Source organism: Carcharodon carcharias, chromosome 16 (genome assembly GCF_017639515.1).
Source record: "Carcharodon carcharias isolate sCarCar2 chromosome 16, sCarCar2.pri, whole genome shotgun sequence".
NCBI lineage: Eukaryota > Metazoa > Chordata > Chondrichthyes > Lamniformes > Lamnidae > Carcharodon > Carcharodon carcharias.
This window is the reverse complement of record NC_054482.1, coordinates 52,486,148-52,503,446: the sequence shown is the minus strand read 5'-3', so window position 1 is coordinate 52,503,446 and position 17,299 is coordinate 52,486,148. Positions and strand designations below refer to the sequence as shown.

Below are 17,299 nucleotides of genomic sequence, written 5' to 3'. Positions count from 1 at the left end.
TATCAAGTGACACTTAGGCAATAGCCTGCTCTTCAATGCTAAGTTAGAGTTTTGCCAAGACTACACAGTTTCAGATCTTTAATGGCCATCTTTATTTCCTTCAACAGCACCTGCCAAACCCACCCAACCTCCACCACCTAGAAGGACAAGGGCAGCAGATGCATGGGAACACCACCAACTGCAAGTTCCCCTCCAAGCCACCCACCATCTTGACTTGGAACTGTACCACTGTTGCTTCACAGTCGCTGAGTCAAAAATTGGAACTCCCTCCCCAACAGCACTATGGGTATACCTACATCACATGGGCTGCAGCTGTTTAAGAAGGCAGCTCACCACCACCTTGTCAAGAGCAATTAGGGATGGGCAATAAATGCTGGCCTAGCTCGCAATGGCCACAGCCCATGAAAGAATTTTTAAAAAGCTTTAGTCCAAAATGGGCAATAGGGCTAAATGCAAGAGGCGAAGTGAGAGTGACTACCCTTGATATGAAGACAGCATTTAACCTGAAGCCATCAGGGATCAGGCAATAAACTCTCCACTTGCTGGAATCACACTTAACACAAAGAAGGTTGGTTGAAACTGTTGGAAGTCAATAATCTCAGCCCTAGGGCATCATTGCAAGAGTTACTCAGGGTTGTGTCCAAGGCCCAACCATCTCCAGCTGCTTCATTAATGGCCTTCCCTCCATCATAAAGTCAGAATTGGGGGATGTTCACTGACGATTCAGTATTTGGTTCCATTCATAACTCCTCAGATAATGAAGCAATCTATGCCCACATGCAGCAAGACCTGGATAGCATAGTAATACTGTGGCAGGTCAAAAGCTGGGAATCCTGCAGTGAGTAAGTCAATTCCTGATTTGCCAAACCTGTCCACCACCTACAAGGCACAAGTCAGGGATATGATGGAATACTCTCCACCTGCCTGAATGAGTGCAGCTCCAACAACATTCAAGAAGCTTGACACAATCCAGGACAAAGCAGCTCACTTGACTGACAGCCTATCATCGCTTTAAACATTTACTCCCTCCACCACTGATCCAGAGTAGCAGCAGGGTATACCATCTACATGATGCACTGCAGTAACTTGCCAAAATTCCTTTGACAGCATGTTTCAAACCTGCATCCACAGGCTTGTCCAATGTGCAGCCTTAGGGCTGGGTTGTGGCACTCAGCCCTACTGGACTCAGACCGCCAAACATCGCTGGACATAAAATACTCTATTGAATAGACTCAGATTTGAAAAATGCAGCTCACTACTCATCTGATCACAGACTGGATTCTCACTGCATTTTCTGTTGATAGCTCACTATGAATGAACTTGTGATTGGATAAACAGTGAGCAGTGGAAAGATAAGTAAGTTTTTTTTCAATTTCAGTTCCCTGCTTCCAGAGCTCGGAGCATGGCAGTAAGTACGGGGTGACACTGGGGATGGGGACTCGGGTGGGCAGGATGGGGTGGAAGAGCACGGAGCCTGAGTTGGGGCCTGGGAGGGCCCGAGGCGAGAGGAGAGCCTGAAGTAAGATCGGGGCCGGGGTGGGGGGCATGGGAGGGCCCAGAGAGAGAGCAGGACCCACTGGAGTGTGAGTGGGAGAGCGAAGAGTATGAGTGTGTGTGTGAGAGAGAGAGTGAGTGAGTGTGTGTATATTCAAGGCTGAGTTAGACAGATTTTTAATCAGTAAGGGAATCAAGGGTTATGGATAAGAGAGGAAAGTGGAGTTGAGGATTATCAGAGCAGCCATGATCTCACTGAATGTTGGAGCAGATTCGATGGGCCGAATGGCCTACTTCTGCTCCTACATCTTATGATGTGCAAGAGAGAGAATGGAGAGTGTGTGACTGAGAGAGTGTGTGTGTGTGTGTGTGTGTGAGAGAGAGTATGTGTGAGTGAGAGAGAGTGTGTGTGTGAATGAGACACTGTGTTAGAGAGTGAGTGTGAGAGAGAGTGTGTGTGCATATGCGTGCATGTGTGTCTCTCTCTCTCACTCCCAGTCTCAGGGTTCTCATTCACCCTCAACCCCCCTCCACCCCACATGCCAAAGCATACTCTCACCCATTCTCTCAATGGGTGTTGATGAGCATGCTGAGACTGGGAGTGAGCCAGACAAGCACACACTCATGCTCTAATAACCGTCTTTACTTCTTACTCACTTTTTAAAATGATCAATTTACTGCTTTGGCATTATTTTTTGCTCAATAAGTTATTTCTTTTCATATCTCAGCATTTTAAAAAATTCATGTTTAGTGTGGTGCCAAACCTTATCGTTCCGAAATTTGCTCATCAGTCTCTTAAGTGAGGAAAAAAATTGAAATGTGGCCCCCATGCAAAACAGTTGGACAAGCTTGACGTAGAAGAACAAGGGAGCTGATGCATGAGAATATCACCACTTGCAAGTTCCCCTCCAAGTCAGACATCATCCGGAAATATAATGCCATTCCTTCATCATCATTGGATCAAAATCATGGATCTCCCTCCCTAACAACAGTATGTGTGTACCTACACCACACGCATTGCAGCGGTTCACCACCAGCTTCTTAATTGCAACAATGCTTGTGCAACAAATACTGACCTTGCCACCCCATGAACGAATATAAAATTCCCATATTTTCTGAATCATCAGCTTTTGTCTCTCACTTCAATGGTTGAGATTCATACTCATAGTTATTAAAATTGTTAGTGTTACAGAAGAGGCCATCAGACCCACCGAATCAATGCCAGCTCTCTCAGAGCAATTCAATTAGTCCCACTACTCTGCTATAACCTCATGCAGGTTTCTTTCTCTCAAATGCCCATCCAATTTCCTTTTGAAATTCTTCAATTTTCCTTAATTCTCATTTTCTTTTCCAATGTTTAGCAAATCATTCCCCCCAAAACACACAATTTATTTAAACACCTTTGCACTCACAAATGTCATTTTTTGCAAATTCCTGATACACATATGCCTCATTCTTACACTGGATGTCAAATGACAATGCTACTGGGTAGTGCTGTTAAGCACTGCCACACACAACTTGATTTCTAGCAATGCCACTCAGTGGCGAGAATCAGGCATCACAATGATGTTACTTATTTCAATCTAAATGTTGGTTGCAGTGACATCAAGTGATGATAATAACACACTGCACTATTAAAAAAAAATGCCATCTCAGACATTGTTATTTATGTTCTTACAAAATGAACAAATCACACTGAAATACTCTTCTATTAGCTTCAACCAGCTCAGCTAAAATAATGATCTCCTGAAGAAGACATACAACATCAAAAGGAGTTGGAATGAGTGATTACCATGGATCAACATTCTCAGAACGGCACAATACAAGCCAAATGGACAAAACTTTCAATAGTGAGTAACAATTTTCAAAGCACTCCAAGCATTTTGAGATTATGCAATTTTTAAGTTTCTTGTGGAGAACAAAGTCAAATTTGAGAGTTTTACACATTACCTATTCTTAGGGAGTTTCAAAGTGTAAAATCAAGATAAAACAATATTTGTTGTATGTTTCCCTGAATAGCATTTGGAAGTTTTGAACTGAACCACTGGATCATTACTTCTATTTTCTCCTTTGATATAATTCACTTCATATCAGCTTGGCTCAGTTGGTAGTACTCTCACCTCTGATCATAAGATTGTGGAATCAAACCCTCCTCCAGCAACTAAACACAATCTTTGTTGACAAAGCAGTACTAAGAGAATACTGTATCGTTGGAGATGCTATCATTCAGATAAGTACTTGATTTTGTTCTGGTGACTTTTAAGAACTCAATGGTACCGTTCAAAAAAGAGCAGGAAGTTTTCCCAGTTTCAGGCCAACATTTATAACCTCAAAAAACAGATTTGTTCATTGTGGAATCTTTGTCTATATAGTAATTGTAATTCAAAGTATCATTGTATAGTCGAGCACTTTAAAAGGTTTGAGAGATGTGATAAATTATATAAATACAAGGCATTATCTTCGGTCCCCACCACAAACCTTGTTCCTTTGTCACCAACTTTATCCCTTTCCCTGGCAACTGTCTTGAGCTGAAACCAACCTGTTTGCAACCATGGTGTTACACTTGGTGGAGGTGAGTTTCCAACCAAGTATCTGCACCATTACTAAGACCATCTATTTTCAACTCCATAATAACATTGCCCAACCTCACCGCTCCTCAGCTCAGTTGCTGCTGAAAGCCTCATCCATGCCTTTATTACCTCCAGACTTGCCTATTCCAATGTACTCCTGGCCACCTACCACATTCTACCCTCCATAAACTTGAAGTAATGCAAATTCTGCTGTCCGTGTCTTAACTCACATCAAGTACCATTTACTCATCACCCCTGTGCTCATTGACCTACAATGGCTCCCGGTCAAGCAATGCCTCGATTTTAAAATTCACATCCTTGTTTTCAAGTTCATTCATGGTCTTCCCCTTCCCTATCCCTTTATCCCTCCGGCCCTACTGCCCTTTGCAATCTTTGCACTCCTCCAATTCTAGCCTCTTCAGAATCCCTTATTTTAATTGCTCCACATTGGCAGCTCTGGAACTGCCTCTCTTTTCTCCTTTTGGATGCTCCTTACAACGAGTTACCTCTATGATTAAGCTTTTAGTCATCAGCTCCAATATCACATATTGCCTGGTATCAAATTTTGTTTGATAATGTTCCTGGGAGGCATTTTGGAATGTTTTAGTACAAGTTGTTATGGTGTGTTTTATTACCATGTCTCCTGTGGTGTTGCTCTTACTCAGCCAAAGGTTACACAGTTGTACAACAGAAATATCATATCATACATTACCCAATGTGTCAGTCTACTGTTAAAGTGCAACTCTGTTTAATGAGACTCTCCCAAGCTCTGTTGGAAGTTGGGAAAAAAACAACAAATTTCTCATTTTAAAAAGTGACTTCAAAGTCGATAGGAGGGTATTTCCTTCAGCTGTGGAAATTTCTTTGAACTCTATCACTCAGTTATAACTACCAGAAGTGGATTAAATAAGCCCCCTTAACATGAACGGCTGTAGTTGTACTCTAACATCCTGAAGCACCTTTGTACGATATGGAACCATCTTCAATACAGGGGGGAAGAAGAATCAGAATCATATCATTTTTAGATTCAAGTATCATGACAACTTTACTGCATTTCTGTAACATGATCCAATCAGAACTGCATTTGGTTAACAGAAATGAAAGAATCAAGTATTTCCTCTTAAGGAAATAACAAGATAGGCGCAACAGAGGGCTCCTATAACTTCATCCTAACTGTACCCCTTGACGTCAACTGCAGAATTGGGACATTTTTTTCTAGTTTTCCCAGCCCACAATTTAGAGTTAATTGGTGTTTGGCCAATGTTATTCTACAAGTAAGCATGCTCTGGAAAAGGGTTGCTGCCCCAAAACTCATTTCACATATAACCTTAATATCCAGAGGAGTAATCCGACATCATCCCACAGGCAAAAAAGAGAAACTACAAACATAAAGGTGAATAAAAACTGAAAATGCTCAGGAACTCAATCAACAGGAAAAAGGAAAGCCAATGTTTCAGGTGGGACCTAGTTCTCAGAGAGATCTATGCCTATCATGCAACCTTTCTCTTTTGGAGGCTGATCAACATGCTATGGATTATATAGTCTACATACATACATATGAACATATGAATAAGAAGTAAGGGTAAGCCACTTGGCCCCTCGAGCCTGCTCCACCATTCAATAAGACCATGGCTGATCTGAATGTAACCTGAACCCCACATTCAAATATTCAAAGACTGCTTCCACCATCTTTTGAGCAAAGACTCACAACCCTCAGAGAAAAAAATTCTCCTCATCTCTATTTTAAATGATTGACCCCTTATTTTTAAACAGTGACCCCTAGTTCTATATTCTCCCACAAGAGAAAACATCCTCTTCATATCTACCCTGTCAAGACCCCTCAAGATCTTAAAGGTTTGAATTAAGTCACCTCTTACTCTTCTCAATTCCAGCGGACACAAACCTAACCAGTCCAGCCTTTCCTGATAAGATAACCTGCCCATTCCTGGCATTAGTCTAGTAAACCTTCTGCGAACCGCTTCTAAAGCGTTTACGTCTTTCTTTAAATAAGGAGACAAGTACTGTACACAATACCCCAGATGTGATCTCACCAATGTCCTGTACAAGTCAAACATAACCTCTCTACTTTTGTAATCAATTCCCCTCACAATAAATGATAACATTCTATCAGCTTTCCTAATTACCTGTTGTACCTGCATACTAATCTTTTGTGATTCATGCACTAGGACACCCAGATCCCTCTGAATCTCAGAGTTCTGCATCCTCTCACTGTTTAGATAATAATATATAATATATATTGTACATCAATATTTAGTCCCAGAATTGAAGTAACACTGTGTAACCTATAGCAGCTTTAAACCCATGCTACCTCCCCCGCCCCAAATTATAAACTGAAAACATTAAAGCATTTAAGAAAATCAAAAGCAAGTATTTGTACTTACCCTCTGACTTGAAATGATAGCATTTTCCGAGCAAAAAGACAGGCGAGTTTCTGCTAAAATTTGTTTTGGTTCTCACAACCCAGCCTGAAGGGAGAGAAGACAGAGAAGAGTATTATTAGCTAGCAACACTACAAAGCACTTCATGCGACATTTCCAATTATTTCCAGAGTGACCCAGAAAACTTCACTCACAAACAAAATACAGAAGACCATTGTTTTAACTTTCTTTTAAAAAAATTGCCATTAGCAAAAAGCTGCACAGTTGGCATCTAAAGAAATTAGATTTCATTAAAGCATTCAATGGCAACGGCGGGGGTGGGAGGGAGAAGCGGGCAGCGACATAAGAATTGACTTTGTTGCTGAGATGGGAGATGATGTATCGGTCATTTATCGTGTTGGCACCACCAACATTTTCAAAAATACTTAAAGTGAACTGGTTGCAGAACAGGGCACCGAGCTGAATTGCACATTGAAACCTGCAATTGCCAAGCAAATATTTGCCCATTGTCTCTGAAGGCTCAGTTAATAATTCCACTATCTAGCAAGGAATTGAGTCGTGCAGACCAGTTTTTGTCCCATGTTTGTGTAAAGTTAGTTGATACAGTCAGGGCAACAGTAGGAGCACTAAATTTGGTCTCAGAACCTGGGTTAGAGAAAGGAAGTTTTAAAAAAGCTCCCATCACCGGTTGCTACCCAAGATTCCTTCTGGAAAGCTTGCATGTCTGGAAGTCCGGTAAGGACAGGATCACACTCAGCTATGAAACTCATCTGGGTTGAATATCCCTCTGAGGAAGTTTACTGACATTTCATTTTATTGGGAGTGACAGTCAGAAGATTACACGCACACTTCATAATTTTAAAGATTGAAATATAGTTTATATGTACTGACGTTTTAAAAAAATCTGTACTAACATTTAAAACCATGTTTTTCAAACATATTTCACACCCAAATTTAAAATACCACACATTTTATAAAACTCTATCGTGATGAATAAGGTCTTTTGTCAAGAAAGGTTACAGAACAAACTTAGCAGCTAGAGCATTTTATTTGATTCCAAAATACTTTACACAATAATCTGAAATTTAAAGAAAATCAACTTCACTTTGTTACAGAGCAGCAGTGTAAAGGAAGTGTATTTGCATTTATATCATAGAATTATACAGCACAGAGGAGGCCATTGTGCCCTTGATACCCCTCTGAAAGAGCTATCCGATTAGTCTTCCTGCCCTGCTCTTTCCCCATAGCCTTGCAAACATTTCCCCTTCAAATATTTATCCAATTCCCTTTTGAAATTTATTACTGAATTTGGTTCCACCGCCTTTCATACCTTTATTCCAGATCATAACAACTAGCTGTGTAACAATTTTCTCCTATTGTCATCTCTACTTCTTTACTCTTTTAATCCTTAAATCTGCATCCTCTAGTTACCAACTTTTCTGCAACTGGAAACAGTTGCTCCTTATCTATTCCAGAAAAACCACTTGCAATTTTGAAAATCATTAACTTACACAATGGGTTAGAAAGCCACATACACAAAATTGTAGATGACAGAAGGATAGATGGCCTTGTAAATAATGTAGACGGAAGCATAAAATTACAAAGAGGTATTGGTAAATTAAGTGAATGGGCAAAACTGTGGCAAATGGATTTCAAAGTAGGAAAATGTGAGGTCATCCTCTTTGGACCTAAAAAGAATAGAACACACTACTTTCTAAATGGTGAAAAGCGAGAAACAATGGAGGTCCAAAGAGATTTGGCAGTCCAATAATCACAAAAGCCAATGAAATGCTGGCCTTTAGATTTAGAGGGATAGAATACAAGGCAGTAAAACTCATGCTTTAGCTATACAAAGCCCTTGTTAAATCACACCTAGTATTGTTAGCTATTCTGGGCATCATCTATTGGCCATGGAAGGAGTGCAATGTGGCTGAAATCTTTCATCCCTGGTACCATTCTAGTGAATATCCTCTGCACTTTATTTGAAGCTTTAACATCCTTCCAAATGTTTGGTGCCCAAACTGGACACAATATTCCAGCTGGGGACTAACCAGTGTTTTTTTCAGCATGATCTTTTTGATTTTGCATTCTTTACTTCTATTTATAAAGGCAAGGATCCCTTTATAACAGCCTTTTCAACTTGCTGTGCTACCTTCAAATACTTATTTTTCCCTTCATTCATGAGATATGGGGCATTGCTGACGAGACCAGCATTTATTGTTCATCCCTAATTGTTCTTGATAAGATAGTAGTGAGTCACCATCTTGATTCCAAATGAATGACTTGTTAGGCCATTTCAGAGGGCAGTTTAGAGTCGACCACCTTATTGTAGGTCTGGAGTCACATTAGCCAGACCAAGAAAGAATGGCAGATCTCCTTCCCTAAAGAACATCAGAAGTTTTTTTGGCAATGCAGCATTTTATGGTCACCATTACTAACACAAGCTGTTATTTAATAAAATGAATTTAAATTCCTCAACTGCCATGGTGGAAGCTGAACTCATGTATCTGGATCATTAGCCCAGGCCTCTGGATTACTAGTCTATAATAAAATCACCATGCCACTGTGTCTCCTAGCGTACATATATCCGCAGGTGTAACTCTGTACCTGCACCACCTTGAAATTGTACCATTTAGTTTATATTGCGTCTCCTTATTCTTCTTATCAAAATAAATCGCTTCATACTTCCCTGCATTAAATTTCATCTGGTATGTTTTTCTTTTTCAACCAGTCTGTCAATGTCCTCCCACCCTCCTCACTGTTTACTATATTTCTGAGTTTTGTGTCATCTGCAAACTTTATAATTATGCCCCGTATACCCAAGTCTAGATCATTAATATATCAAAAGGAGCACTGGCCCCACATTGGTCCTAGGCAGACACCACTGCACAAATCCCTTCAAATTGAAAAACAACTGTTTACCACTACTCTCTCCTTCCTGTCCCTTAGTCAATTTTCTATCAACAAAATAACTGCCCCTTTAATCCCATGGGCATCAATTTGCTAACAAGTCAAACATCTTTTAAAAGTCTTTGTAACACAACATAAATTGCATTGCTGTCATCATTCCTCTCATTACTTCATCAAAAGTTAGTCAAACACAACTTACCTTTTACAAATCCGTGCTAACTTTCATTTACTAACCCATATTTTTTCCAAGTGCCAATTAATTTTCTTCCAACTTAATGTCTTTAAAAGTTTCCCCATCACCAACTTTAGGTTCTCTTTTCATATCTTTAGTATGTCCTGAAGATCTTAACAGCCAATTAATCATATTTGAAATGGATACACTGTTGCTTTGTATGAAAATATCGCAGCAAGATTTCACAAACAGTAATGAAACAAATGATTAGTTGATTTGTTTTTTGGTATACATTGGCTGAAGAATGTTAATCGGAAACCTGGGAGAACTCTTCTGCTCTTTTTTAAATAGTTCCATGGGAGCTTTTTATATCCACTCAAACGGGCTGTCAAGGTTTCCGTTTAATGTTCCATCTAAAAGGGGGCACATTCAATAATATCTCACTCCCTCAACAGAGAACTGGAATGTCAGGCTAGATGCCCTGAAGTCCTGAAGCAGGGCTTAACCTTCAGCCCAGAAGCAGGAATTTTCAGTTATCCACATGGTCTCAACTACTGCAGCCTTTATTTATTTTGTTACCACATACTTGTTTCTTCTCCATTCCTGAAGGTGTTGGGTTATGCTGGGATCTAATTCCATTTCTGCCAGTCACTCTACACTTCCGCTTTCAATGGGTCATTTGTAAAAGGCGGATCCTGCTAGTCTAATCTAATTGAATTTTTTGATAAAGAAGGTTAGTGAAGGGAATGTGGTGGATGTTGCCTATATGGATTTTAAGAAAGAGTTTGACAAGGTACCACATGAAAAACTGGTTAATAAAATTGAGGCTTATTGAATAGGCGGGCCAGTGTGTAACTGGATAAAAATATATGGTTTAAGGACAGAAAGAAGCAAGTTGTGGTGGATGCTGTGAGCTGATACACACTGGCAGAAGGGATGGAAGAAGCAACATAGATTCAATTGCACAATTCTAAAGAGTGTGCACGAACAGAGGGACCTGGGGCTTTAGGTGCAATAATTTTTGAAGGCAGCAGGACCTACTGAGAAAGTGGTTTGCAAAGCATAAGCAATCTTAGACTTCATAAAAAGAGGCATTGAGTACAAAAGCAGGGGAGTTATGTTGAACCTATATAAGGTTCTGCTTAGGCCCTAACTAGAGTATTGTATCCAGCTCTGGTCACCACACTTCGGGAAAAAATGTGAAGGTCCTTAAAAGGTACAGAGGAGATTTACCAGAATGGTTCCAGGGTTGGGGTGGTTTGGTTACAAGGTTGGAAAAGTTCAGTTTGTTCTCCTCGGAGCAAAGAAAATTAAAGGCAGATTTGGTCAAGATGTACGAGATTATGACAGGCTTAGATAAGGTAGACAAGGAAAACTCTACCCATTAGCTGATTGTACAAGGACTGGGGACCACAGATTTAAGCTTTTGGGCAAGAGATGCAGGGGAAGAATGTGAGGAAGAATGTTTTTACACTGCAAATGGTAATGACTTGGAACTTGCTGCTCACGAGAGTGGTGAATGCAGAAACAATCAATGATTTCAAAAGGAAACTGGGTGGATGCTTGAAGGAAATAAACTTGCAAGACTACAGGGACCTAGCATTGGAGCGGGACTGACTAGATTGCTCTGTGTGGAGCAGGCATGGACTTGGTGGGCCGAATGGCCTCCTTCTGTGCCATGAATTACTCTATGACTCTTCACCTGGGGGACCAGATTGAGTGTCGATAGCTTATTCAATCATAGCAGCCAAACCCAATTCTATCCTCATTTGACATCCACATAGGGTCACTGAAGCAAGATCAAAAAGAGGAACCCCACCCAATGTTTCTTATCCCAGCCAAGGAGGGGCTGAGGATAACTGTACCACTTGATGGCTGTCCCAGCTGAGAACAGCAAACTTAGAGCTGGGATCAAACATGGCATTGTTCTGTGTGTATGGTTCATACGAGTCATTATTAGAGGTGATTTGTAGATTTTAAACACAGGCATTTGTTTTGAAATTTAACAGCTCTTTGTTAACCCGATCTGTACCCTTATTCTCTTCACTCTGAACATATACGAACAGTACCTACTGTACTTCACATTGTGCCATGCTGACATAAACTTCGCCTTCAGTTTATCCACTTCATCAGGTTCGCTGTCTTCCATTTTCAGCTTTTAGCAGATGTTGCCATCCCAGCTTCCCTTGCTTCGATGCAGGAACACTTTGCTGTATTCCAGAACGAAGCAGACTTCAAACACAAGACAGAAAACTCACTGAGACAAAAGAATGAAATATTAGCATTGTAACATTAAAATTGATAATGGTTCTCCTGCAATTCAAGAAACAAACATTGCTCTAACGGCTCAATGAGTAATTGCACTTTCCAATGTGAAACTGAGCTAAGAGCAGCAAGTAAACCCTCTACTCACCAGCTCCCCACACCCACCCCCTAAATGGAACAATTCATTTTGCTTAAATACTTTCAACTCAAAATCATGCCCATGACAAAAACTTTTACAACAACCCATATTTATACAGCATCTTTAACATAATAGAACATCCCAAGGCACTTCACAGAAGCATTATAAAACAAAATACTGAGTCACATAAGGAGATATCAGATCAGATGACCAAAAGTTGGTCAAAGAGATACATTTTAAGGAATGTCTTAAAAGAGAAAAATGAGGCAGAGAGGAAATGAAGAGCAAAGAGGTAATTCTACAGCTTAAGGCCTAGTGTTATGATGTGGCAGATGATGTGTGCCAGGCAGACCAAATCCACAAGGGAAACTTCGCCACGCTATCACAATGGCTTTGCAATTTGTATTTATTACAAGATGTGTGCACTTAATTTGGAAATAATGAGCCCACCAAGACCTTGAGAGTTTTTAAAAATAAAAATATTTATTAACAACATAAAAGATTTCAAGCACATACTTAAGACTACAATTACTTAATACTATAACAAATTCTAAAATTTCTAATTAAACTGACTCCCAGTTACTCACCCCTTTTAAGGCAACAGTCCAGAACAGGTTTTTAAAAAAAAAAATCCATTGAGTTAACACAGTACCCACTTGACAGTGGAATTCCAAATAACTTTCTCCAACTTTAGTTACTGTACACAGCCGACTTATGTACAAAATGGCTAGAGGCTTCTTCTTCAAGGCTGTTTCACACATTCCTGTTAGATCTTACATGGTCCCCAACATAGCCTTTCATTCTCCTTTATATATCTTTCTCTTTAATATGTAAATTCCATTGTTCAATATGTCTTTGGAACTGTACATTTCCCTTAATATAAAAATTTTCATGTTGCCCCAATATTGTCAGTAACCTTTGGGGAAAATAAACACACTCCTTAGCCTTACTTATCTGGCCAGTTGTAAACAGACTAACATCCCTTCAAAATCCAAACAATCCCTTCACTTAGCTGAAAATGCAAATTCCCTTCACACCTTATATGCTAAGACAGCATTCATGTTTACTCATTAGCGTTACAAGTACATTTTGACACCTAGTTTCTTCTGAAAATTCCAAGCTTGCAGTCTACTTGACTCCAAATGTAATTAAACCACACAGACAGAACCATCTACACTCACACCCTTAAACCTATTTTACAACAAACCCCAGAGAAAATCATGAAAATTATTATCCTTTCATAGCACTAGGTAACTGAAAGCATAGTCACCAATGATGCAGCAATTGAAATTGGGGGTGCACAAGAAGCCAGAATTAGAAGAGTACAGATATCTTAGAGAAATAAAGCTACCCAAATATGGCTTCATTACCTTAATATTAACCATACACAATTAAGTAGACACTTCAAAAACAATTTTAGATAGAGAAAAAATATTTTGAAAACTTTGTTCATATTTTTCTTCCCTCATTCCTGTTATTTTCTCTTAATATTTACTTTATTTCTAACATATTAACTTGATGGTGGCAAGACAGGTGGACAAGGTGGTCAAGGAAGCATATGGAATGCTATCCTTTATTGGGCGAGGTATTGAATACAAAAGCAGGGGTGCAATGATGGAACTCCATAAAGCTCTAGTCAGACCACAGCCGGAATTTTGTGTACAGTTCTGGTCACCACATTACAGGGAGGAAATAATTGCTCTGGAGAGCGTGCAGAGGAGATTTAAGAGAAGGTTGTCAAAGCTTGAAAACTGCAGCTATGAGGAGAGATCGGATAGGCTAGGGTTGTTTTCCATGGAACTGAGGAGGCGAAGGGGTGACCTAATTGAAGTGCACAAAATTATGAGAGGCCTAGATAGGGTTGACAGGAAAGACTTGTTTCCACTTGCTGAGGGGTCAATTACCAGGGGGCACAGATTTAAGGCGATTGGTAGAAGGATTAGAGGGAACATGAGGAAAAAATTTTTCACCCAGAGGGTGGTGGTCTTCTGGAATTCACTGCCTAAGTTGGTAATTGAGGCTGAAACATTCAACTCATTTAGAAGCTACCTGGATCTGCATCTGAAGAACTGTAACCTGCAAGGCTACAGACCAGGTGCTGGAACGTGGGAATAAAATGAGCAGCTAGTTTCTTTTTTTCCTTTTTGGCTGGCGCAGACACGATGCATTGAAAGGCCTCTTTCTGCACTCTAACATTTCTATGGTTCTCTGATATTCTCTAACATCTAAAACTGCGATTTTAAAAACATACCTGTTTTACTCCATCATTCTGACATTTTTGTCCATAAAGTCAACACTTGGAAATATGTTTTTTTAAATTCGTTCCTGAGATTTGGGCATTGAAGGTAAGATCAGCATGTATATGATTGGCTGAAAATAGCTCCAAAGATGGTTTTATTCAGCTAATCGAGGTTTGAAGTGCAAATATTGATGACTGCACTTATTTAGAAGTGCAACCACTGAACACCCCAACAATACCAAGAAGAATGGTCATTTCATTCTGAAATGAGCTCCAAACAGAGAGGTTACTAAATTATGCCACATGAGCAAGGGTCACAAATTGGATCAATAGGAAGGAGAGTTAATTATAAAAATTTCAGCAGTTGTTTGTAATGAGATATAATGAAAGAGTTAAGTCTAGGATTGAAGCAATGTTTAGAAAAAAGACAAAGAGGATAAAACACTTATACTTAGGGTCCTGTCTTGATCTATAATTAATTATAGAAACATAGGAAGCAGGAATAGGACATTCAGCCGATCGAGCCGCACAGCATTCAGATCATGGTTAATCATCCGCCTTTGTACCATTTTCCCCCACTACCACCATATCCCTTGATTTCATTAGTAACTCCGTTTTGAATATATTCAATGATTGAGGTTCCACAGCCCTCTGGGATAGAGAATTCCAAACATTCACCACCTTCTGAATGAAGAAATTCCTCCCCATCTCATTCTTGAGTGGCCTGCCCCTATTCTGAGACTGTGTCCCCTGGTTCCAGACTCACCAGCCAGGGGAAACATCTTATCCTCACCTACCCTGTCATGTCCTGTAAGAATTTTGTATGTTTCAATGAGATTACCGCTCATTCTTTGAAACTCTAGAGAATACAGGCTCAGTTTCCTCATAAGACAATTCTGCCATCCCTGGGGTTAGTCTGGTGACTCTCCGTTACACTGCCTCCATGGCAAGTACATCCTTCCTTCGATAAGGAGACCAAAACTGTACACAATTCTCCAGGGGAGGTCTCACCAAGGCTCTATACAAATGCAGCAAGACATCTTTACTCCTATACTCAAATCCCTTTGCAATGATGGTCAACATACCATTTGCCTTCCTAATTGCTTGCTTATCTGCATGCTAGTTTTTAATGACTCATGAACAAGGACACCCCAGGTCCCTGTGGACATCAACATATTAAAGAAATACTCTGTCTTTCTGTTTTTTTTCAACCAAAGCAGATAACTTCACACTTATTTACATTATATTCCATCTGCCATGTTCTTGGCCCTTCACTCAGCCCGTTTAAATCCCCTTGAAGCCTCCTTGCATCCTCAAAACTCTCATTCCCACCTAGTTTTGTGTCATCAGCAAATTTGGAAGTATTACATTTGGCCCCCAAACCATTTATGATTGTAAACAGCTGTGGTCCAAGCACTGATCCTTGCAGTACCCCACTAGTAACAGCCTGCCATCCCGAGAATGATCCACTTATTCCTACTCTCCATTTTCTGTCTGTTAACCAATTCTCAATCCCCAGCAATATATTACCCCCAATTCCATGTGCTCTAATTTTGTTTACTAACCTCTTGTGTGGAGCCTTATAGAAAGCCTTCTGAAAATCCAAATACACCATATCCACTATGCTACAGGTAACATACTCAAAAACTCCAAAAGGTTTGTCAAACATGATAACCCTTTCATAAATCCATGTTGACATTGTCCAATCATATCAGTTTTTTTTAAGTGCCCACCTATCACATATTTTATAACAGATTCTAACATTTTCCCTACTACTGACGTCAAACTAACAGGTCTGTAGTTCTCTGTTTTCTCTCTCCCTCCCTTCTTAAATGCTAGGGTTACATTTACTACTTTGCAGTCTGCAGGAATCTTTCCAGGATCCAAAGAATTTTGAAAGATAACCCTAAATGCATCCACAAACTCTACAGCAACCTCCTTCAATCCAATTAATTTTTCAAGTGTTACCTCTTTATTAATACTATTTTCTTTCAGCTCCTCATTTTCACAAATCCCTTGGCTCCCTCGTATATCTGGGAGATCTTCTATATCGTCCTTCGTGAAGACGGACACAAAGTAATCATTTAGTTTCTCCACTATTTCCCTATTCTCCACTGACAAATTCTTCTGTCTCCATCTGTAATGGGCCTACATTTGTCCTTGCTAATCTTTTCCTTTCCATATACCAAAAGAAGCTTTTACAGCCTGCCTTTATGTTGCTTGCTAGCTTGCATTCATATTCTCTTTTCCTTTTATCAGTTTTGTAGTCATCTTTTGCTGGATTCTAAAGTGCTCCCAATCATTGGGCTTACCAATTTTCTTTTCTGCTGGTAGGTAGAGGAGAGAAACAGTCTGTGATTGGAGGAGGAGCAGCACAGGCGGCAGTATGTGTGTTCTGGAGGAAGAGGTAATGGGGAGGAGGGGGTGGTGAAGGGAAAAGAGGGGGCCGGGGAAGACTTGCGGTCGAGGACAGGGGAGGTGGTGTGGTGTGTGAGGGGCAAGTGGTATGGGGGAGGACAGGTATGGGGGAATCAATGGGGGGCACAGGGGAAGTGGTGGGGAAACAGTACATGGAACGTATCTTTTTATTTTTCTTTTGGCCCGGGAATTAAAATTACAATGATTGCTATTGAAAGACATGTTTACTGGAACAGGATGAGAGATATATACAACGTTGCAGTCCTGGAACAGAGTGTGCCATGAAAGACAGGATGGTGCCAGAAAGGAGTCCTGGACCAAGGCAGCTGCCTGACAACAGCATTTTAATTGGCTCCTGGCCGGGTGACCAGGGAGCATGTGTATGTCTGGCTCACTTGCAGAATTCCCAATCACACTCTCTCTCATCAGCACACACTAACACACAATCATACTCACACACTGGATGACTGTAAGTGAGTGAGTAACCATCAAGAGATTGGGAGTGAGCCAGACAAACAGACTCTCACTCTCTAATGCTCATCTTTATTGATTGCTCTATTTTAATTATCTGTTTATTGCTTTAACATTGCTTTATTTTTGCTCAACATGTTGTTTCTTTTCTTCATACCTCAACTTTATTTTGAAATTCATATTTAATGTGGTGCCAAACCTTATTTTTACAAAATTTGCTCA

At 40.1% G+C, this 17,299-nt stretch overlaps 1 protein-coding gene across 4 annotated transcripts in view; it reads right to left on the bottom strand.

Moving 5' to 3' along the window:
* The window catches only part of atg4c (autophagy related 4C, cysteine peptidase), a 71,415-nt gene that overhangs the window by 47,975 nt on the left and 6,141 nt on the right, over positions 1–17,299 (bottom strand). For 3 of the 4 annotated variants that reach the window (XM_041207542.1, XM_041207543.1, XM_041207539.1), the window contains exons 2-3: positions 11,619–11,802; positions 6,467–6,550 (exon numbers count right to left, since the gene is read on the bottom strand). In XM_041207542.1, the coding sequence (XP_041063476.1) occupies positions 6,467–6,550; positions 11,619–11,694 (160 nt within the window). In that variant the 5' untranslated portion in view covers positions 11,695–11,802. The remainder of the gene's footprint in view (positions 1–6,466; positions 6,551–11,618; positions 11,803–17,299) is intronic. The other variant, XM_041207541.1, reaches the window with a different exon arrangement.